The 23407-nt window shown below is 36.1% G+C and overlaps 1 protein-coding gene across 1 annotated transcript in view; it reads right to left on the bottom strand.

The window, feature by feature from the left end:
- The window catches only part of pappaa (pregnancy-associated plasma protein A, pappalysin 1a), a 142552-nt gene that overhangs the window by 96762 nt on the left and 22383 nt on the right, over positions 1 to 23407 (bottom strand). Inside the window, exons 8-10 of the mRNA XM_059549639.1 lie at positions 19888 to 20386; positions 4760 to 4888; positions 2628 to 2719 (exon numbers count right to left, since the gene is read on the bottom strand). Coding sequence (XP_059405622.1) covers positions 2628 to 2719; positions 4760 to 4888; positions 19888 to 20386 — 720 coding nt within the window. The remainder of the gene's footprint in view (positions 1 to 2627; positions 2720 to 4759; positions 4889 to 19887; positions 20387 to 23407) is intronic.

A 23407-nucleotide genomic window follows, 5' to 3' on the forward strand; every position in this document is an offset into this window, starting at 1 on the left:
GGGAACGTCTCAGGTTACTAATGTAACCATGGTTCCCTGAGTAGGGAATGAGACACTGCGTCCTCTAGATTTATTGCCATGCTACGGATACAAGCTTCAGATGAAGAAGTGGATGACGTGTTATCCTGGCACGTATTTATACTATAGTCAAACAGGTAGTGACATCATGAGCTGTCTCCGGGCCATCATGTTGTTGGTGTTTTTGTATGTATGCTTCAGACACAGGTCACGACGAGGTGTTTCCCCATAGCGACCCCTAGAGGAAGCAGTGTCTCATCCCTACTCAGGGAACCATGGCTACATAAGTTACCTGAGGTGTTAATAGTGAGAATTGGTCGCTAACACTAAAGGGTTACCGAAAATACTTCTGAAGCATTCATTTAAAATGTTACTAATACAAAAATAAACAAATAAATAAAAAATAAAATAAATAAATACACAACTAAGCAAGTAACTGTTTTATATATTTCATGTATTTAAAATATTTTTCATGGACCTGCGCTAACATGAATTAACAAATGTGGTTTTATTAACAAAGTTCGGGAGGAGCACGATCAGATAATCATCCAATTTGGCACAGGTGCATCTCGTTTAGCTAATTATCTTAACTAGCACACAAGCGTATATATATATATATATATATATATATATATATATATATATATATATATATATATATATATATATATATATATATACAGTCTTTCTACCTCCCACGACAGTTTTTCGGCATCCCTCCTCCACCCCAACTCCTCACTTCTAATCTATTTATCCCAAATTAGGGATAGGGGGAGTTATTTGGGTTCGGGCTATGCTCCGGGCCCGGACCCCTCCCCCAGGACAGCACGCCAAAATATGCCTACTCTTCGCCTTCAGATTAGATGTAAGGGTGAACTTGTGAATGAGCAGTCGTATTTTTTAACAAAGGTTAACAAAGGCTAATAAATACTTTAACATAGGTATTGCTCATTGTAATGCATGCACTGTTAGAAATGCATTAACCAATGTTAACTAATGGGACCTTATTGTCAAGTGTTTGTCCAAGTTGAATCAACTACCAAGTCATGAGAGTTGTACGCATAAAAAATTAACTGCTATACAGAATAAGACTGAAAGTGCCAAAAATAGTGATAATGAGCATATGTTAAGTGATAAAGAGACACAGACTGTCTCTCTTTCTGTCTGTCTCGCAATATAAGGGGTTTCAGCAAGGAGGACGAAGGCTTGCCGTGCCAAGTTGGCTCAAGCCTCTGCATAAATTCCAGCGCTCCCCTCTGCTCAGCTCTGCTGATGTTGAAACGAGGGGCTGCAGAGGGGGCAAACACACAAACTCACACATCTATCATTCACGTGGCCTTCTGCACAACCTACAGTTATACATGTACGCACATCTGCGCCACACCGTACCCATGACACCGTTACACTGCTCAGATATGATGAGATGAGCAACTGTACCTTCCCTGGGCAACTCGATTCTAACGCTAACATAGATAACACTATACTGAGATAAGAAAAACCGAACACTATCTTTGGGTTCAGCTATAAAAACAATCAGCTGAACAGTCAGAAAGACAAATGCTTCATTCATGATAGTGCCTAATGGTTCCATATAAAAACTAAATTTCAAGCTGCCACACAGATGTGATTCCTGTAGCAAATAGTAAAAACTCTCAGAGAAAAAAATGTGTAAATGTCTGATATTCTGAATAAATACATTAATTAATGAATGAATGAATAAATACATAAATAAAATTGCTAAGTCTCTTCTGTTCACCATGGCTGCAATTGTTTGATGAGAAAAATCAGTAAAAACATTAATATTGTGAAATATTATATTTAAAAAAAACAGTTTTTTTATGTGAATATGTTAAAATGTAATTTATTGCTGTGATCAAAACTAAATGTACAGCATTCATTACTGTTCAGTGTCACATTTTCTTTCAGAAATCATTCTGATTTGCTGGTCAAAAAACATTTTTGATTATTTTCAATGTTGAAAATGTAAAATTTTTGTGGAAACCATGATGCTTTCTTTTTCATAGTTTATTTGTTATTTTTATGTTTTACATAGCTTGAAACCAATCTGCTGAACACTGAATAGGTGTCATGGATGTGGTCTATATCATGAGCCATATAAGTGTCTATTTTAGACTTATGAGGCTCTTTGCATTTGTGTGTAACAGTAAACAAAAGTATCTTACTGCTGTTTTTTTAATGACGTAATCTTTCCTCAGGCCCTGACCATAAAAACGGAGACCAAAAAGCATTGTATTATTAATACCACAGAGCAGGAGAAGGTGCCAAGACATCCTTCATGAATTTGTTAGTGTGTTCATTTTGAATTAAATGTTTTACAGATTTTACAAGGATGTCATAATGCCAGTGATAAAAAATAGCTTTGGCTCTGGAGGAAGCGAACAAAAGAGCTCAGCTAAAGTGCTGCTCTCAAAGATGCTTTTTTCGGAGTGAGACGATAACACATCTCGCAAAACCGTCAACCAAAACTGATGTACAGCAGTGACTACATTTAAAAGCGTGCCACACTTTCTGACATGCAGTCATTTCCCTATGACAGATGAGGGATGTAATGAGCCGCTGATGCACTTATACGTTCTCTCCACACTTACCAATACAGTTAAAAAACGGCTCCTTCTTGCAGTGGCCGGAGCAGCCGTCTCCATTCATAGTGTTCATATCATCACATTCCTCTCCCTGGGACCTGAAATAAATCAATGCATATGTAATAAACATTATGATGATTTCCCCTGGTAGATATGAATCTGTGTTGCTAAAAGCATGAATATCTGAAGCCTGCGGTGTGGATATGGCAGTATATTTTCTAACAACTTCAAAATGTTTTGTTGAGGCAGCACAGATTAACCTCAAGGTTAATCTGATGATCCTCTAAATCAGTGCTTCTCAACCTTTTTGACCCCCACTACTCAACCCAATATTCAAAGGCCCCTTATATAGTGTAATATTAACGAAACTATAAAAAAAAAAAAACATTTATTTGAAAAGATTCTAGGAGTGTCAATTTAGGCAAAATAATTATAATTATATAATAATACATAATAATACATATATAATACAAAATAATTGTTTTCCAGGTAATGTTTTGCCTATTTAAATGGGATTTTTCCCTAACTGTATTAAATGCATGTGTCATCTTTTATATCAGATTCTTGCATTTAATTAATAAAGTCACTTAATATAAGACAACGCTATCTGGCTGTTACCAGTCAACTGAAATCATTATTAACAAAACTGATATTTCCACTGCAGAAGAAACAGAAGCAGCTGTAGTGGCATTTAGATGCATTTACACACGGTTTAATGAAGTTGAAATGTTTCAGAAATGCATTTACATGCATTTAAGTCAGTTATATCTATCTTTTGCTGTATTGTGTCAGTAGTAAATATAAGTTTACATGTAGAAACATTATTTTTGCCATTAATTGTAATAATCCAGTGACATTTTTGTTAGCACAAGGAGTCTGACAACAGCCAGTGCTCCACACAGAGAGCTGATCTCTTCATCATCCAGTCTGTCTGGAATAGCATGAAGAAACAGAACTGAGACAGACTAAATCCAGAAGACCTGTAACAATGTCTCCAAAACGCTTCAAGAAACTTACCTGCAAAGCTACCTGAAAAACAATGTGCAAGTGCACCTACAACAAAAGGTTTTTTTTAACGCATAGTGTGGTCACACCAAATGTTGATATAATTTAGTTAAGTTAATAGAAGTTAATTAATCTAATTAATCTATTTATGACATTATTTTGTCCCCTTATATAGCCTTTAGAAAAGTTCTATATAAATGTAATGAATTATTATTATTATTATAATTATTATTATAAAACTTTGCACAGTTCTGTAGCCGAAATTCACCTACATTGTGGGGTTAGCAGGTGTTAATGTAAAGTCCTGGTAATAATATATAATTTAAATAAACGTAAACATCTTAACTTAATGTACTAAAATAACAAACTAAAAATGTAAAGGGATAGTTCATCCAATACTGAAAATTATTTCATTAATTACTCACCCTCATGTTGTTCCAAACCTGTAAGACATTTGTTATTTTTTGGAAAACAAATTAAGATATTTTTGGTGAAATCCAAGAGCTTTTTTTTTTACCTTAAATAGTCAGCAATACAAGTACCACATAAAAGGCCAAGAAACATAGTAAAGTCATTGTTAAAATAGTATATGTGACATCATAAAATTAAGGTTGAATCAATGAAGCAGCAAAAATACTTTTTGTGTTCAAAGAAAACAAAAATAATGACATCATTAAACAAGTTCTTCTCTTCTGTGTCAGAATTCATTGCGCATTCACAACAGTACCACAACACAAGTGAGTGCATTCCCCTTTTTGCAAAAAGAATGCTGGCTCATGTGTCAAGCATGCATTGTGGTACTGTCATGAACGTGCGGCGGACGGTGAGTAATTAATGACAGAATTTTCATTTTTGGGTGAACTATCCCTTTAATGAAGTTAGATTGTTTAAATGTACTATTAATTATATAAATAGTCTTTTTTTTTTTTTTTACAATATATTCACTGAAATAATTTACATTTCTCTTAGACTACTCAATATGCAACACAATATCCAAAGGCCCTTATTTATTTATTTATTTTTACTTTAATAATAATTTAAATAATTGAAAGTCATCCAGCACCCCCTTTGAAGTTTGCTTAGGCTCACTAGAGGGTCCCAGTCCCCTTGTTAAGAGACATATCCAAACCCACCTCTGGATGAGACCATCTCCACAGTATGGCGCTCCAAGGCGGTGTGTCAATGGAGGTGACGGTTCACTCACACTCCGACTGGAGATTGTTTGGACCTGGTAAGTGTAAACCCCACCGTACTCTACATCCCTGTGGAAAAACAATATTATTATTGTTGGATATTGCCCTTTATATTATAATAATGATTATTAATGTTTATTAATTATTAATGTTTGGGAAATTGCCTGTAATATTATAACAGGCTACACATACAATATAAGTAAACCATTTATGAATTAATTTATTGCTTTTTACATATTAGAAAATCATAGTTTATTTTAGTAGCATGAAAAACAAGACAAGTATTCAAAATGGGAATAAAGCAATCAAAGAACGGTAACTGATGACATGATGTAATGTAATGGTAATGTAACTGAAGTGGAACATGACTTCAGTTCAAGTAAAAACTTTATAATCAATGTTATAATCACTGAAGCGGTCTACACTGCAAAAATATATCTCTTACTCGAAAGAGTACAAAAATATTCTACTCAAGTAAAAGTACCATTACATTAATGAAATTTTACTTAAGTACAAGTAAAAGTACCAGTCTAAAAATCAACTCAAGTAAAAGTAAAAAGTAGCTCATTTAAAATTTACTCAGAGTAAAAATTACTTAGTTACATTTTAACAGTGGGAGGGAGTCAAAAATGGGACAGGCCAAGGTTGTCAAACTCAGTTCCTGGAGGGCCACAGTCCTGCACAGTTTAGATATAACCCTAATTAAACACACCTGATCCAGCTAATCTAATCATTTAGGTTTATTTGAAAACTACATCATATGTGTGCTGGAGCAGGGTTAGAACTAAACTCTGCAGGGCTACGGCCCTCCAGGAACTGAGTTTGACACCCCTGGGATAGGTCTATTAATCTCAAACTAGTTGTTTTTAATTAAAGGAATCAGTTATTTAGAATAATAAAACATTTGGGCTGTTACCAGGCAAATCATTATCAACAAACTCATCTTTTAATGCAGAGGAAATGCAGAAGATTCAATGGAAGTGGCATTTAGATGCATTACACTGTTTAGTGCAGGACAAGAATGCATTTAACCTGCAGTTACAAATGCATGAATAATGTTTTGATATACAAGACATAAAATGTTGAATACTCATTTGAAATGATAAGAAATTAATTATTTAAAAAAATCAAAAGATACTTTAAATGTGAAATTAAAATGGCCAGTATGTGTCAGCAAGTCACTGTTAATAAGTGAGTCATTGCGATTGAACCGAATCATTTAAACGGTTGATTCATTCAGGAACGAAACACTGTCACGTTGCTCAGAGAAGCAAAACTGTGCTTTGGTGAATGTGTTTGGAATTATTTTCTGTTGTAGAAATAGAGCTAAAAAAGGCAATATGGTGTCTAAAACGCAAGTCTCTTAATTAACTTGTTTACTGAACTGTTATATATATGTATGTATATATTCATGATGATTTTTGGTGGAAAAGACGGCATTCTTTGTGTGATTTTGATTTAATATATGAAATTATATAAATATGTGAATTTTCTGCCCCTATATCTTCAATTTTGTGATCATTCTAAATGCATTTTAGGAGACTGAATCACACAGTGAAAGAACGCACTATAAATGCGCGCGCACATCATTAAAACAAAAAACATGATATTATCGCAGATGATATATATAGCACACTCCTCACCACTGTCTTTTTGGATAATTTGTGCAAAACCTCTTGCTAAAATGTCAAAGCTTCATTTTAACAACCAATGCAACGATGCAATTATTTAGCTTACCTCTACATTCTTGCGAAGGGTTAATGTCTTGTCGAGATTTTATAAGCTGCTAGTTTGGTCTTCCTAGGCAAGTACACCTTACACTGCATAATAGAGCATACATATGGCCAGGGGTTCACTTCATTTCCTTCGAGTTCAACTTCAGAATATATATGACGGGGTTTCGTTTTCAGCGGTGTCTGCACCACTAACGCCTGTTTTGTCCGTCTGCATCTTTCTTGTGATTTTAGCGCCAGTTTGCCCCCCTGCCCATTATTTACTGACGTAGTTTCCAGGGATCGATTTATTTATTTTTTATTTTTTATTTTTACTCAGTAATTAATGTGTTTTAAAATGTAACGAAGTACAATACTTTAAACAAAATATACTTAAGTAAAAGTAAAATTACAGATTTTAAAAATTACTTTAAAAAGTATTAGTACACAAAAAAGCTACTCAATTACAGTAACGCGAGTAAATGTAATTCGTTACTTTCCACCTCTGCTCTTACTCACATTGTATCTGTCCATTGTGCTTTATGGTGAGAAAATTCACAAAAGAATTCAGTCTGTGAACACGCACTGAAGAGAAATTTTATGTTTTCAGCTGTGACAAATCTAAATGCCCCTGACTGGCTATTGCATTAATGAGCTCAAAAGAAACATGTGATCAGCTATAAATAAACAAAAAAAAACATGTCAAAATAAAACTTTAATGCATTGTGATCAGTAGTAGAAAGTTAAACATTTCAAATTTCACCTTCATAAGATATACACTGTTAATTCCTCCATTTCGAAATATTCTGACATTGCTCATTTTGTTGCCTTATGGAAGAAACAGCATTAGATTTCTTTAAAGTTTTTAAGTTTTTATAACTTTGGTTCTATAAATATGGCTCACAGTTTTGTCGTCAAAGATGTTGTTTGATATTATGAAAACTCAAAGCACATATCTCTTGAATATGTTGTTCATTTCTATATTTTGTATGCATAATTATTTATACATAAGCATAAATTGTATAAAGCATATAAATTGTATATTAGACTTAAAAACAATTGTGCCTTTTTTGTGTTGTTTATATGTTTTATGATGACTACTTTAAATATATATGTTTACCTTAATATTGTGCTTTTCTCTGTCTGTCTACATAAACACGTTTGTTTTGCTGTAAATTTTTTATTAATTATTTAAAGAACAAAACTGTGAGAAATATACTTGCAATTGTAAATGAAAAAAAGTCAGAAATGTGATAAATATATTCATGCAAGGAAAAAAAGTTAGAATTCCGAGATAAGTCCCAATTATGTTTTTGTTTTTGTTTTCCTCACATATTGTAAACATCCCACCCACCTCCGCATATTGATAGCGGCTCCCTGACACTAATTCCCTGAAATAGGTTTTTGCAGGGTGGGATGTCTGTTTTTGCCCCTATAGCCCCCATTAATTCCCGTATTATATCCTGCATAGCTCAAATACCTCCTAATAGTGGTCTGTGGGAACTCTCTGATCTTTCAGTACAAAATTTGTCGGGTTTAAGATTCTAATGCTCCAGAGTACACTACAAAATCGGTGTCAATACAACACAGCTCTTCCTACACCCTGAAAACTCTTATGCAATCGTAGTGCCAGTTTAGTGCTAATTCTAAAACTGCAACACACTCATCAGCTGTCACTTCGAACCATTGGCTGCTGGTGGTTGAGATAAGGTCTGAGATAAGAGATATCCGATCTTGTGTCGGTCTGAGGAGGCAGGCTCTGTACCCAATCTGAACCATGTGACATGTCATGAGGGATGAAGTTGTGCTGAGACAATGTAACCAAAACCTGTTCACTTAGTGCTGGGCTTTGAGGAAAAGATCACGGCGTTCTCGTGGCGAAAGATTGTGGGGGCTGATAATGAGCAAAAGAGGCCAGACATATTTCATCTCTCAGAGGACAGCTGAAAACAAACACGAGTCGCATCTTCTCATTGTCATATACTTCTCAAAGTGAAACAGAGTGCTGTCCACCTCAGATGTCTCTTGGAGGCCATTTACCTGTGGTCAGTACAAATGCATTTAGTGACTGAGAGTAAATACAGTACTCTCTATTATATTCTGTATTTTTTTAGGGGCCCTTGTGAAATAGAAGTATACTCATTACAATTTATATTTATTATTACATTACTACAAAGTATACTTTTTTAATTGTACTTAAAGGGATAGTTCACCTAAAAAAAGCAATGGAACCAACACGTTCAGGGTCCAGAACGGTGGACATCAATAAAATAGTCCATGTGACGCATGCTCTGTGATATTTTTGTAAACGAGTGTCGAAGACTGACATGAAAGAGAAGAAATAGTTGAATAAAGTTGTTATTTTTGTTTTCTTTGTGCACAAAAATTATTCTCGTAGCTTCGTAAAATTAAGGTTGAACCACTGATTGAACGTGGTTATTCCATTGTCTATGCAGGTTCAGAAAGTTCTTGGATTTCATGAAAAATATCTTAATTTGTGTTCTGCAGATGAATAAAGGTCTTACAGGTTTGGAACAACATAAGGGTGAGTATTTGTTACATTATTTGCAAGTACGTTTTTCAAAGTGCCCCTATTATGCCATTTCCAATATTGCCTTTTGTGCAGTGTGTAATCTTAGCTGAATATGAATGTAAACGATCTGCAAGGTTGTAGAGCTGAAAGTGCATGATAGTTACTGTCTCCCAAAATAAAGAATCTTTAAAGAATCAGCCTAGACGAGTTGTTAGTAATTCGAATCCCAAGTAACACATTTGCATAATGCATGCCTATGTTCTATGTTGGCCAGAGGCAAACAACTTGACCCCACCGACAAACACGTCATTTTATTGACGACTGCTTCTCTAATCAGGCAGTTCATTGCAGGATTCACAAAATGGATCAGTATCCTGTTTATTTGGACCAGCTGCTCCACTGAATCACAACCTGTAAGTATGATAAATAATAGATGTTTATATTTTTTATAGAACGTTAACTATTGAAATAGGCGTATCGTTTCCGACACCGCTGTACGCCGTAGACCAATCACAATAGACTAGGCCATCTGACCAATCAGATCAAAGCAGGCTCAAGGAAAGGAGGGGTTTAGTGAGACTGAAACTTTGAACAGCTTCGGATTAATTGTTTGAGAATTGCTGAAAAATGAGGTGATATTAAATGCATATTTTGAGAAAAAGAAAGCATTGTTTGACCTTGCATGCATGTAATCCTGTTGTAGGATACTCCCAAAACAATATTAGGAACCATAAAAATTGCATAATGGGGGAACTTTAACCCTCTGAAGTCTAAGGGTATTTTTGGGGCCTGGAGAAGTTTTGTCATGCCCTGACATTTGTGCTTTTTTCAATTTCTTATAAATATCTAAATGGCAAAAATCTTATCTTACTGTAATCAGCACAAACATGGCTATAATGATATGTGAGCAGCATGTATGTACGGTACATACCTCGGTACGTACCTCGGTTTTAAAGTCACGGTTCGGTTCATTTTCGTAAAGTGCAGCATCAACAGTTTCAGTTTTTAGACCTGCTCAGATTTCATTATTGCGTTGGACCGATCGGAATTAAGAGCAAAGGTCTGTTTAAATGCCGACGGGAGCTGCGTTTGAATTACAATCTTTTTTTTTCCTAGTTGTATTGATGTTCACACTCGCGTGATGCCTTTTGACAACCTTAGGCCGGTGACACACTGGCATATTGCACCTGACAAACAGTCTATTTTGCCGTCAATACTGTTGACGGTGTCCTTTATCAGTAGACTTTATATTTATGCTCAACATGAAGTATAGATATTGTTGTCATGAAGACAAGATCCTGGTCTGTCGGCGGCCTCCCTCTATGTCACCTACAGTAGCAGCAGCACGCAAACGCGCCGCGTCAGGCACGATTATGGTAGGTAAAGACACAGAAGCAGCCGTCACGCAACTGACACGCAGCAGAAATGCCATGCTCATGCCACGCACCCAGTGTGTCACCGGCCTTAGAATCAGGGCAGGGCGGGATTTGCGCTGAACACGGAGACTTCCGCCACTTAATATGTTCGTTTGAAAACACGAAAATGTACCTATGTTCCGCATACAAAATATTGCATTCGGTCATTCGGTACACACGTGCACCGTACCGAAAGCCCTGTACCGAAACGGTCCAGTACGAATACACGTACCATTACACCCCTAATGTACATGATTGTATTTTTGAGAAAAAAAAATTATGCATGGTTAGTGAAAAACAAAAAATGTTAAATCACTTGAATAAGGCCATAAAACACGTACAGAACGTTGGTTCCCGGGACTTTTGAGAACTGGAGCTTGTAGACTAGAATTTTTCTTTCTAAATTATGTGAAAATCATCTTATTACTCACTTACATAAAACAATATATTTATTTAAATTTTCTAAGACACTTTTTGTTGGTAAAAGTCATATGCGAGTAGGCGTTAACAGTTTATTAGGAACAATTAAAGCTGATTTTCAAAGCTTATTATTATTATTTATCTTTTTTGCATCATTACTCTAGTCACACAATCCTTCGGAAATCCTTTTAACAATCTGGTTTCTACAAAATCAAAACCTCTTATTGTTATTATTATTATTAGTAGTAGTAGTAGTAGTAGTAGTGTTGAAAAGAGCTGAGAATATTTTTTCAGGTTTTTTTTTGGAGGGGGGGGTAAATTGAAAGAGCAACATTGTTTGTTACATTTGTTACAATTATATTTATTTGTTACATTTATATTATTTACATCAAGCTTTTGAATGGTATAGTAGTGTATATTGTTATTAAAACTTCATAATGTTTCACTTGATTATACATTTAGTCAGGACTTATAGTTTGGAAAAAGTCTAACTAGTAAAATGTTATGTGAAAACTAGTACAAGTAATATATATATATATATAAAAGAGACTTACTCATGTTTATGATCTCTGCTGATTAAAGTGCTTCATTCTTTTTTTTCTGAGGAAATCCAAATCTTTTTTGGGGGGTGAATTATGTCTTATTCCTCCTCTAATCATGAAGCAAACAGTAAAATAAAATAAAAACCTTGAAGAACAGTGTGCGGGCGTATTCAAGCCGTGCGATTCAGTAAAACATTAGAATCTGAATAGCGCGCTCAGCGCGGGGGCTTGGTCGCATTTGAAGATGATGAAGGGAGCTGCAAAATGGACATTGCGTTGTTTTCGTATGGATTACTTTATCACAGAATATTTGTTTTCGGCAGCACTTGTTTAGTTTAAAAGTAGACATGTCAGGCTTTCTATAAATATATCTCTCATGTCTCTTCGTTGAGTATTCACGGAGTTACAGTTCATTTTAATGAAGCGTGTCTAAATGAAGATCACCGCAGATAAAGGCTGCAGACAGCACACCTTGTTTGTTATCTTTATTTTAAAAATGCACAAAGTTTTGTTGTTATTATGTCTGTATACAAAAAAGTAAACCCTTTACAGATTAGATTGATGTATTGCTCTTATCTGTACGATCAAAACTGAAAGTGTAATTTAAGTTCATTTCGGGGTTATCAGGAGAAAATGCCTCATAACGTGTATACGCATTAATCTACTCAAGAGGGTTTAATATACTTGTAAGATTCAAATTATAGCCTATTACAAGTGCATATTCAGTACAATTAAGCAGACTTCTTTTCACAAGGCCACTGTAAAACAGGCAAAATACAGTATACACATCTGTCAAATACAGTAAATCTCTGCTTACTGTTACACCCCTTAATAAATTTATTAAAGTTCGGACAAACCCCACCAATAGACTGACTAAGAAAGCCATTAAAGCTGCATGTGCATTTGTTCTACTCACATCCACCTATATAGTAAACTACAACCCACCCACAAAGCTACACAAGAGCACGTGTATTAACTAACAGGCAGAAACCCCAAATCTCTCCCAAAAACACCAGTAATTAATTAAAGAGCCAACACAAGCGAGAGGAAAATACATAAAGCCTTCATTATTTGCATTTATGTTGGACTTGTTCCCCCTGAGAAACGCAAGCACTTCTCTGCTGATTAACAAAACAACACAGCCAAATTGCCAGAGCGCCACGGACATTACAATTATTACAAATGGCATAGGTTCACGTGAGGCCAAGTGTTTTTTGTGCTGCCGTCAGCAGCCGAGTTATAAGGTGCTTGTTCTAATGGGCAGGGAAGCAGTAACATTTAATAAGAGGCAAAACAAATCATTCAAATTAGCACTTAACATGACTGACACCAGAAAGAGGTTTATGCTGCGATTGTTTGTGTTTTGGATAAGGGGAACAACGTCTGTGAAAGTCTCATAAAATGAAACAAGCAAAACACAAATAAGTGTTGCACAGAGAAAAACTATTTACACACTTCACGCTCACAGATGCATATGGACGTGCCACACATAACCCTTCAACTTCAAAACATGTAAAGAGATTTATAACGGGAGCACTGATTTGACTGTTGGAGTTTTTGATATTCCAGGTCATTGTGTATGAAGACACGTGTGAAAGGGTCACATCAATATATACACAAATAGAGAAGATATTTAAGAATTCTACTGAATTTAACTAAAAATGTGAAAACTGTGAAAGTCAAAACTATCAAATACAAGCAAACAGCAAAACAATAGATAACACACCTTTTTCTTTCTTAAGAAAAAAAAAATCCAGTTCTTTAGAACCTATTCAAGTGTGTAAATGAAAGCCAAGCTAATTGGCTGATTTCCACTTTAAGAAGAGGCATTGCTTTTTGTTGGATTCTTGTCTCAATGCCTGGTAAGCTCACAATGTAAAATGGCATTACATTTATGAATAAATATTACATCTCAGTCCTGTTTAGCTCTAATAGGCATGTTTCGGTGTGAAAGCTAAATGGTTGCATTATGAAGACTGACCATGTGTTGTTGAATCAGATTTCTAAGAGTCGGGCCAGTTGCCACACAGAAAGCACAGCATGTGCCAAGCTAATTTTCACAATACACCTTATTACAGACCAAATGTTCAAATGAGGCTTCCTAAATATTGTCTGCCTAAATCAACAAGTCAACATTCATCCTGGCATTATAAAAAAATATATAAATAGAAACATAAAACACCAGGAATGGAGAGAAATAAAAGTGGAAAAGGAGGAAAAAAGGAGGAAAAAAGGAAAAAGACAACAAACTAAAGAAGAAGCAAATGAGGGAAAAAGATGACATAAATAGAAACAGAAAGCAGATTTTAGGAAGGCCAACTTCGCATTCGGATGGTCCTGTACCAAAGCTCAGCCAGGGCTGCCAAGTCTGCGTGATTGTACTTTATGTGTATGCAGTTACCTTATTTCCACAAGACACACACTTTAACCTGTAAGTTCTCTGTTAAAAACTGCTCAAGTGGCTCATCTTCTAGTCCACATCTTGATGACTGTCATGAATCATCCTCATGTCCACCTTATTTATTTATTTTTGGTCATTGAAATTTGGTGCACCTCCCAATTGCCTCTATTTAGCCTTTTTCTGTTTAGACTCCTTTCTTCCTTATAAAGCAACATTGAGGATTGTTCAATATAAAAATAAACAATGGTGACGATGATGATGATGATGATGAGCCACACAAATTGCATGGACTTGAAGAGTTCTGTCCCTTTAAGAGCACATATGACACCTGAGAGAATAGCTGGGTTTCCATCACCCTGCTTTTATACACATTTTGAAGTATCGCTTCAGAATCGAGTGATATACCTGTAAAGGCTGAATTTCGAATAAAAATAATAAAAATATTTGTGAATAAATTCCTCTAAGCACATCAAAAAAAGTCATGTGACTTTGCGCTACGGGACGGTAAATCCTGACTAACCAACAGGCCGATTTTGTTCCAGTCTGAAATGTTTGTATATGGTCATTTGGAAATGCCCGAGCAAAGTCTGTCATCACTATTTCTGTATTATTGCCTCCCAGAACTGTTAAACGACTTTGTTCCTTACGGCAGCATCTACCTCCGAGAGCAATGACCGCATTCATTGTGTTTCGTCTGCTCATTCTGAGGTGCAAGTAATTTATTATATAGGAAAATTATTATTTTCAGTAGCTTCTCCTACTTTTCTTAGTGATGTATAGTGGCAGTTATCAGGAAGTGACGATTTTGTTCTCTTTGACTCGCTGGATGGAAATGGTGCTTGTTCGCAAATGTTTTGTGTGATATTCCAATTTAGCGCATACTGTACGTTAAATTCAAAATTTTAGATGGAATCCCGGCTATTGTTCCCTAAATTGCTAATTTTTATAGAGTCCAACATACAATATGCATTATCACACGTGAACGGCAATAATAATAATAATAATAAAAACAATAAATAAATAAAATCCTTTAGTACATTCAGTATTGACCTAATGGCTGCAAATATACATAGAGGTATAGTATTTTTTATTTTTTTTTTACTTCAATATTGAAAACTCTTGGGATAGTTTCAGCATATTAATGGATATGACAATGTTAATGTATTTGGTCTTGGCTGACTAGATCTGTTACACATGCTGTTGCAGAGCAAGTATGGAGGCTTGCAATTACCAATAGGTATGCAGACACACTGCTGAGAGCATGTAAGTTATGTTGCTGCTGCATGAATAGTCAGACATAAATCCTCAAGCATATCTAGACAAGCAGAGCTGAGGGAGGTGGAGGGTTTCAGAGGAACTCTGATAGCATGCTGTAGCAATTGCTGTATGTTGGATAGGGTGACCATATGTCCTCTTTCCCTGGACATGTCCTCTTTTTGGACCTAAAAAAAGTTGCCTAAATGTACCCTTAATTTCTAAATCGCCCTAAATGATCAGGATTTGACTTTTGCTTTCTACAGTCACCATTCACTGTGTGCGTTATTGCATAAAGCCCTGCAAAGGACAGTTTTCTTAATCCTGCTCCCGATGAATTTCAAACAATTTCAAACATTCTAATATTTAATATAATTTATGCGTATCAGGGAGCCATTATCAATATGTGGAGTATTTAAATCGCTTTGGATACAGGGTTGCCAAATACGCCTTTTTTTTTTTTTACTGATTTTAAACTTTTGTGGAGGGTTGATTTTCTCCTGTGGGTTATGGCTTGCATAAATTAAATTTGACTGAAATGCTTGTATTGAAACATTCTACGTTCTAACTATGACAAAACTGTGGGAGATTTTGTGAGTGATGGCCACTAAGAAGCCTTTTAGCTAAGTTTATGATCAATCTGCGTAACGGTGACTGTAAAATATGAATTTTTGGTATTGAAATGATATTTGGAGTTATATCCCAAACCAAACCATCTCCCTACCCACAGCTATTGTGCCCCCACTGTCATCTTTTTTTAAACTAAAATATGGTCACGCTTATGTTGGATATTTGGAAAAGTTCATGTTATGCTGGAGTTTTCAAAGATATTATCGTGCTGAAGAGTGGAATTGTGCTAAGGCTGTGGCAAACTACTGTATCTGAAGGCTATAGTATGTGTTGCATCACTCAATGAACAATATAATACCACTGCAGAGCTTCTACTTACTAAGCCAAGGAAAAACACACCCAGTGTTGATGTAAAATGATGTCAGATGAACTGGAAAATGGATTTGAGTATAGCTGTTTTTAGTTTTCAGTGAGAATTGTTCAGATCATTGCATGATTGATCATTGTCATCACTTCCGAGTTCTCATGTCTATCTCTATGGAGAACCAGTTCCACTTCCTATTGCATGAAAAGACATCAGCCTCCAGACATTCTTCCTCACACATGTGCTGAGGTGCTGAAGAAATCAGCATGCCATCATCCTCTGCTCAGCATCCACTCTTTAACATAACTTCATCTGTGTCTTATTAACGCACATGTCTGATTGTATTCTCAACTGTACTGAACCGGTGCAGCTGAAGATATGTCAAATGATGATGTGAGCCAGCCACTCTTGAGAGAGCAACAGGCCTACCAATAAGCTTATGGTGTAAATTTATGTTGATGACACTTTATGAATAAGTTAACATGTCAACAGAATTGCACTTGCAGCTTATCGGTTAAACACTGGAAGAGTTCAGCGTGTGAAGCTACCATCTGTTTGCACCTCTTATTCTCAGTAATTAACTTATAGATCTTGTGTTGAAGTTATAACCAGAGAAAGACAGATAAACTAGAAGTTTTTTTTTTTTTTTTATCACCTAACGTCTCTTCAGGATGAGTGAAATTTTGTGAAAGCTTTCGGTTCAGACAATATTAATCTAATAAAAATGTCCACTTTCTGGAATTCTTGATAAAAAGAAAGAAACTTAAAACTTGTGGGAAGACTGACCACAGATACATATCAGGACTTATGAAGTGCTTGAAGACAAGAGAAAGCAGCGATTCAAGTGACCTCCTCCAGAGAAACACCATACGCAAGCAACAACAGCACGAGTGTTTTCTGCAAAAGAATAGAGAAGGTTTTGTTGTTTTCTGGGTAAATGGCAACGGATGGTTTCAAATGAGATGCCAACATTTCGGAAAGCTGCCAGTAGTTCTCACTAAACAATCTACCTTTTAAAGAATTCAAATTTCACCAGTGCCCGCATGTAGTCATATTTCTAAAACCACAGCAGATTAGGTTTTCATTTTATATCTAGGGATTCAGTCAGGATGATGGAACTGCAGTAATACAGCAAACACACCAACGTAGATAAATCATTAGTTGAGTCATCCCCAGTTGTTCTGGTTGAGAATTTATGTCAATCATATATAAAGGAGATCAACTCATAGCGGTGACTTTAGAAAGAAACTCCAACATTTCCACAGTGCAAATCTTCCTTCTGGTAAACAAGGATTACTGCGGTCATCTATGACGTCAAAAGCTCTACAGCTGTGTATAACACATGCAGTTTCCCTATGCAATTTTACATATAAGCTAGGCCAAATTATTGTTCTTTTTGTAACATTTTGGTTCAAATCCACAAGGAATTAAGAGGATCTTTAAGTAAACGTCAAATGTCACCATGTTCCAAAACACCTAGCTCTAGTCTTAACCAAATCCCTTGACAAATTTCAAAAGTGGTCAAGGGACACTTTTTTGATAAGCAGAACCAAACTATGCATCTAGAACTGTACATTAGCTTTGATGCAATTTCCTCTCAAATACTTATTGTGTAAACTTGCTAAAGCAATTTTCCATTGGGATTAAGGACTATGGGGCACCAAATCAAACCTCTGTAATTGTTTCATCATTAGCAGTGGAGCTGATAGGAGGGTGGAGCTTCTGGAATGCCATTACAAGTGGACTTGACATAACAGAGGTGAGAGTCTTAGACCAAGGGGAACCAGGTTCCATGAAGCTGGGGCCCCTAAATTGGATGAGTTGGCCAGTTGTCTTGGCCTCTCTCTCATTGGCAGGGGGGTCCTGTCAGCTCAAAGCAGGGGTTCCCTTTGAAGCCATGACAGCAAAGAGGGCCAGGTCAGGGAGAGGAATAGCAGATGGCTGGGGTGTTTTCTGAAGGCCAGAGTCACATGCATGCAGGGTCAACCCCCCTCCGAGATTTATTCCTAATTTCCAGAGCTACATCCCTACTCTCATATTTCTGAACAGACTTTAAGGTCCCATACTGTATGAATCCAAAACCCAAGGCTCCCCATTGAAATTAACGAGCGAGTGCTAAGTGAGAGAGACACAGGTGACCCAAATTAGACAGAGGTGTCAGGACATATTTACCAAAGATCAATATCTTTCTTGAATCAGAGCTGAGGTAATGAATGCATTCAGCAGGGGACCTCAGATTATGTGATTGTAATTGATTCAGATCTCAGAATCAACGTCATTCAGAAAACAGACTCTCAAACGCAGCTGTGAGTTGACCACAGTTTACTTTAGCCAAAACCTTACCTACCTCAGATTAGAACAAAACCATGTCTGCTTTATTCAGCTACAGTACAGTGGAGAAAAAGCTTGCACAATACGGGGAGGAAAAGGTCATATAAAATTAAGAAAATAGCATCAATCTGTGCCAGTGTGCTGAATCTACACACCTGCATCAGTAAAGTAATGCACTCTATTACCATAAACAATATATTGTTGTCTCTTCAGTGACTCTACTTGCAATTAGCAGGTGTCATCACTAACGGTCAATTATCAATTACAGTATATCGTTATTTAATTAACTGCAACACTGCTTCAGTGGCAATGTTTACGAACAATCTATGCTATCAGGATTAAAAAGGTACAAAAGCTGTCACTGGAATGGTACACTTTTGTACCTTTGAACCTAAAAAGTAAACCTTATTTAATCCAAAAGGATGCATTTTAGTATCTTAAAGGTAGATATCTGTCCCTAAATGTACATATTATTTCCTAAATCATGCACATTACAACTTTTTGATTAATGTTATGATGTGTTGATGTTAATAACCTGCTAATAATTGATAGCTCCATTAGAAAATCCTAAAACTCCTTAATGTCACCACATAAGTCAAAACAGTTGAAATGGTTGGTGTCAGTCTTAAATAATTTGTTAAATAGGAATATACTGGATATGCAAACCATATTAAACATTTAAAACCTTTCATCTCTGTAAGTAATTTATCCAATATATGCACAAAAAGCAGCATTACAAACGGCCCCATTTTACACCCATCCCTGATCCCCTCTACTGTGATAATTGTCTGTGCAAAGCTAATCTGTGCTGGTGGTAGATAAATCTGTGATCTGCACATTTCTCAAAACTTTTGGAAACACTCAGTGTTGAGCTACTATATCAGTGGGTGGCAAGTTAAACCCTCAATTTTACATGCATCCCGAAGTGGCCTATACAGAAACACTGACCAGAGACCCAGTATCTGGCCTTAAGTGGGAAAGCAGTAGTATGTTACTGCCTAAACCAGAGGTGCCCGGCCGAGGCCAGAGCAACCTCAAGATGGCAGAGCATGTTAACAGGCTTCCTGATGCCAGGAGCTGGACTGAAATCAACCAGCAGCTGCATCCTTCTCTTTGTTTCTTTTGGCTTTATTCGAGAATTGAAAAAGAACAGAGAGACACCACAAGATTTGAGCAGGGATTTGTTGTGCTTAATGCTGACCAGGCACATTTCGCACTCCAACTTTCAATTACGTTAGTTTTGTTTTGTGGTAAAACAGTTCCAAATCGAAGATAAGTTCCAAAGTCAATACAACTTATTCTGGAAGAGGTAGCAAAAGTATCTAAACATTAGCCAGAACCTAAAAACATGTAATTACAGTAAATAATTTACCAGAAAAATATATATAATAATATAATAATATACATATATATATATTATATACTTTTTTAAATAATTTTCAGTTGGTTCAGTTTATTCATTGCATTGATTACCATGTGAATGAGCAAATTGAACACCAAATGAATTGGTAATCCAAAAGACTCACCTGTCCACGTATCTTCGCATAGAGTCTCTTAGCATGACACCCTTGGGTGAGTGAACAAATGGCGGCTGCCGCAGAAGCCGGTAGTGCAGTGGCTCACATTCTTGACAGAGTGGACAGTTGGGTTTAGACGTGAGCAGAGTAGCATCAATTTCCAAATGTTGCTCCATGGTGAAAAATTGCACGCCATACACCTTCTCATGCACATCCAGCTTGATGGTCAGTGGTGTGTCGCAGAACAAATTACTGGGACCCAGAGACAGGTTGTTGCCACTGACAGTCAATAGGATGATATTGTGGATGGCAGGCAGGACTGTTTCCTCCTGGGAGGAGAAGGTCACCCACACTGTGAGGGAGTCAGGGACCACTGGATATGCAAACTCCAGCTGTAACATGCAGCCTTGCAGAGGGCAGGGGGGAGGCACCATTCCAAGATCCATGCCATTATTCGGACTCCATGTGCGGACGCTGGGCTCGCATGCCTGCTCCACATCTGGTGGTCCTAAGAGATGCAGCAAAATGCATTAAAGTCTAATACAGTATTTCAAAGCTACATCTTCTTCAAGACTTTTTTACAATATTGCTATACAAGTAAATGGCAGGGCAATTGTAAAGGCAGCTGTTTATAGATTTAAAAAAATTAATAAATAAACTATTCTTTCGATCTAGTAGAAGGGGGACTACAATAAATTTATCTAAATTTTCTCTTGTACAGCAAAGGATATGAACCAGATTTTCTCTATAGCTCCCAAGTCAAGCTTTTGCAAACAGAGTACATGCCTTAAATTTTATCTATTTATTTATTTGTTTGTTTGTTTGTTTAATTATTTGTTGTTGAAGACATTTTGATATAGAGAGATATTACATTTTTATTATCTGTATTGCATGTTTATATTGTCACAGTTTTAAGATGTTGGTGTTGTCTCTGTCTGATCTTAGTAACAGAAAAACAAGAACAATGAATAGGTTCCATGCTGAAACAAAAATCCTAAAAATATTTATGCAAGTTGCAAACTGACTTCAGTGCAGACTTCAGGGAGCATTCCATCATAATACCACTAAAATTAAACCAGCAACCCAGTTCGGTGCAGTATCTGAACTGAAGCAGTAACAATAAATCTTAAGGTACAGCAGAAAAAGGAGTTGTGTATAATGAGAAATGCAGCCACACTCTTGATGCATAGAGTTGCATGTTGTTAAACTCCTTCTTGTGCATCCATTTCTCCTTCACATTCTCTCTCATTTCTGTGGCAAAAATCAGAAATCCGAGTGACCCAAGGATGAGGCCCGCACAAGGCTTTCAGTTTCAACCTGGCAATTACCTCTCATATGCTGCAGTCCAGCCATATTTGGAGTCAACAGCAACCCATTTGATGGGGAGTGACGTACCCCAACATTCATCAAATGTGGGGAGAAGCCAGGGCACTGCAGACAGTGTGTTCTCCTGCTTTTCCTTTGTGCAATTCCAAACTGGCAACAGCAAAAGCCATTTGCTAACCTCATTTCTGGGCAGTGCACAAAATTCCAGTGTTTAATCAACTGAGCACTGAGTTTTTCACTTTCCAGGCCACATCATCTCAACACATTTATTATTGTGAGTATGTGTGTGGCCAGAATAGAAGTAAACATACAATAAAAATGTCTTCGATACCGCAGGTTTACGTTCGCACCTCGCTTACGCTGCATTTGACCAGCCACAGAACTGTTTTTAAGATGGGAGCGTATCTTCTTGCAAACTAACACATGTAAAAAAAGAAAGAAGGGGGGGGGGGGGCTGTAATGAATGTATTCATCAGGTAGTCATTTCACAAGATGAATAACTGTCATCTTTTATCTAAATGACTCCCTGGTGGACTAATTACCCTGTTGCAGAGGTACTGGAGTCAGGGTTCAGCCGCCACAGCAGCGGTGGGCTGGTTTTCAAGGTGACCTAACAATTCGGCCATGAATTAGTGCCTTGCATTTTCACTTGATTAGCTAATCCCATCGGGGTATTACCTTGTCTAGGAAAGTGCTCATTCATGGAAAAAGGGAAGTGGGTGGGGGGGTGGGGGGGGTTTTGTATAGCTGAAAACGTCCTGCTTAAGGTAATTGCGGTACACTGAAGTGTGAGTGCAGGTCTGCTTCAGCAAGCTTCTGTGGATGTTGTAGGAACGTTTATCAGTAAATGATACTAATAAACAATAAAATAGATTTAGATTGAAGTGACCTTCATCTTTCCCAGAGCCCCTGTGAACAAGGTTATTAAACTAAAACTATAAACTATATAACAATAAAAATAAATTTTTGTTACTTACTGTTTTGATAATGTACTGTATACATATATACATAGAATGATAAATATGCATATTGTCCAAAATAATTAGTGAATAAGGCCTTTTCATGCAGTGAAAGGAGAGGATTTATACTGTCGAGCTCCAAAAAATTTATCAGCAAACATTTGGCAGATAGTCTTACGCAAATCGACTTGCACTGTATACATTTCATGCAATCCCTGGGAACTGAACCTAAAACCTTGGTGTTGTTTGCACCATGCTGATACACTTGTTTACTAAATACAAAAAAAACCTGACTTATATTTTTCTGCTTTGTTGTCATTATCCAAAACTTCAAACAAAGTTTTAGTTTAGCTTATTGAATTTAAGAGATTTGAGGTATTGGAAAGACATTGAAAATAAGGTTGTAGTCCATCTGAGTTAATAAAAAACACCATTTGTTTTCATGTATTGTGTGAGTGATCGTACTACAGTAGGTCTGAAAAATGCAACCATAAATAATATTTGAGAGCTGCAATTATTTTAATGTGACTGTTCATCACACAAAGCTATCATATCCTGTCAGAGGCCTTGTAATATGCCCTGTAAAGAATAGTTGTGTTTTTTGGAGCTTGGCAGTATAAATCAACATATACTATGATTGTATGGGAAACATAAGCTCAAACATTCCTTTTTGTGTTTTATGGAAGAGAGAAAATATAAAGGGTTAGATATTAGAACTAAAAACTATTACATTACACATTTTAAGTAATGTAATCAGACAAATTTTTGATTACTTTCAGATTACTTTTGACCTCATCTCATTTATTTAATTTTAAATTACTTTATGGATATAAAAATACAAAAGATAATATATATATATATATATATATACACACACACATTTATTATTATTATTATTATTATTATTATTATTATTAACATTAGATTATGTCAAAGTTTCCCAATAATCTGGGGCTTGTGAAGGAACTGTGGGGGCTCATGAGTTTAATGAAAAGCTAATAATGACCTAAATCATAAAAAAATAAATAAATAAAAAATAAATAAATAAATAAATAAATAAATAAAATAACAACAATCAAAATAAAACACTAAGATTTTTTTTTGTTTGTTTATTGTATGTCTTGTGACCATTAACCAATGCCAGAGAACTGTGACTGTGAACATGCTAACTTATTACCTTAAAATAAAAATATTAAGTGAAAGGGGTTCAGAAAAAAGGTTTGGGAATCCCTGTATCACATGTA

This window comes from Carassius carassius, chromosome 5 (genome assembly GCF_963082965.1).
Source record: "Carassius carassius chromosome 5, fCarCar2.1, whole genome shotgun sequence".
Lineage (NCBI taxonomy): Eukaryota > Metazoa > Chordata > Actinopteri > Cypriniformes > Cyprinidae > Carassius > Carassius carassius.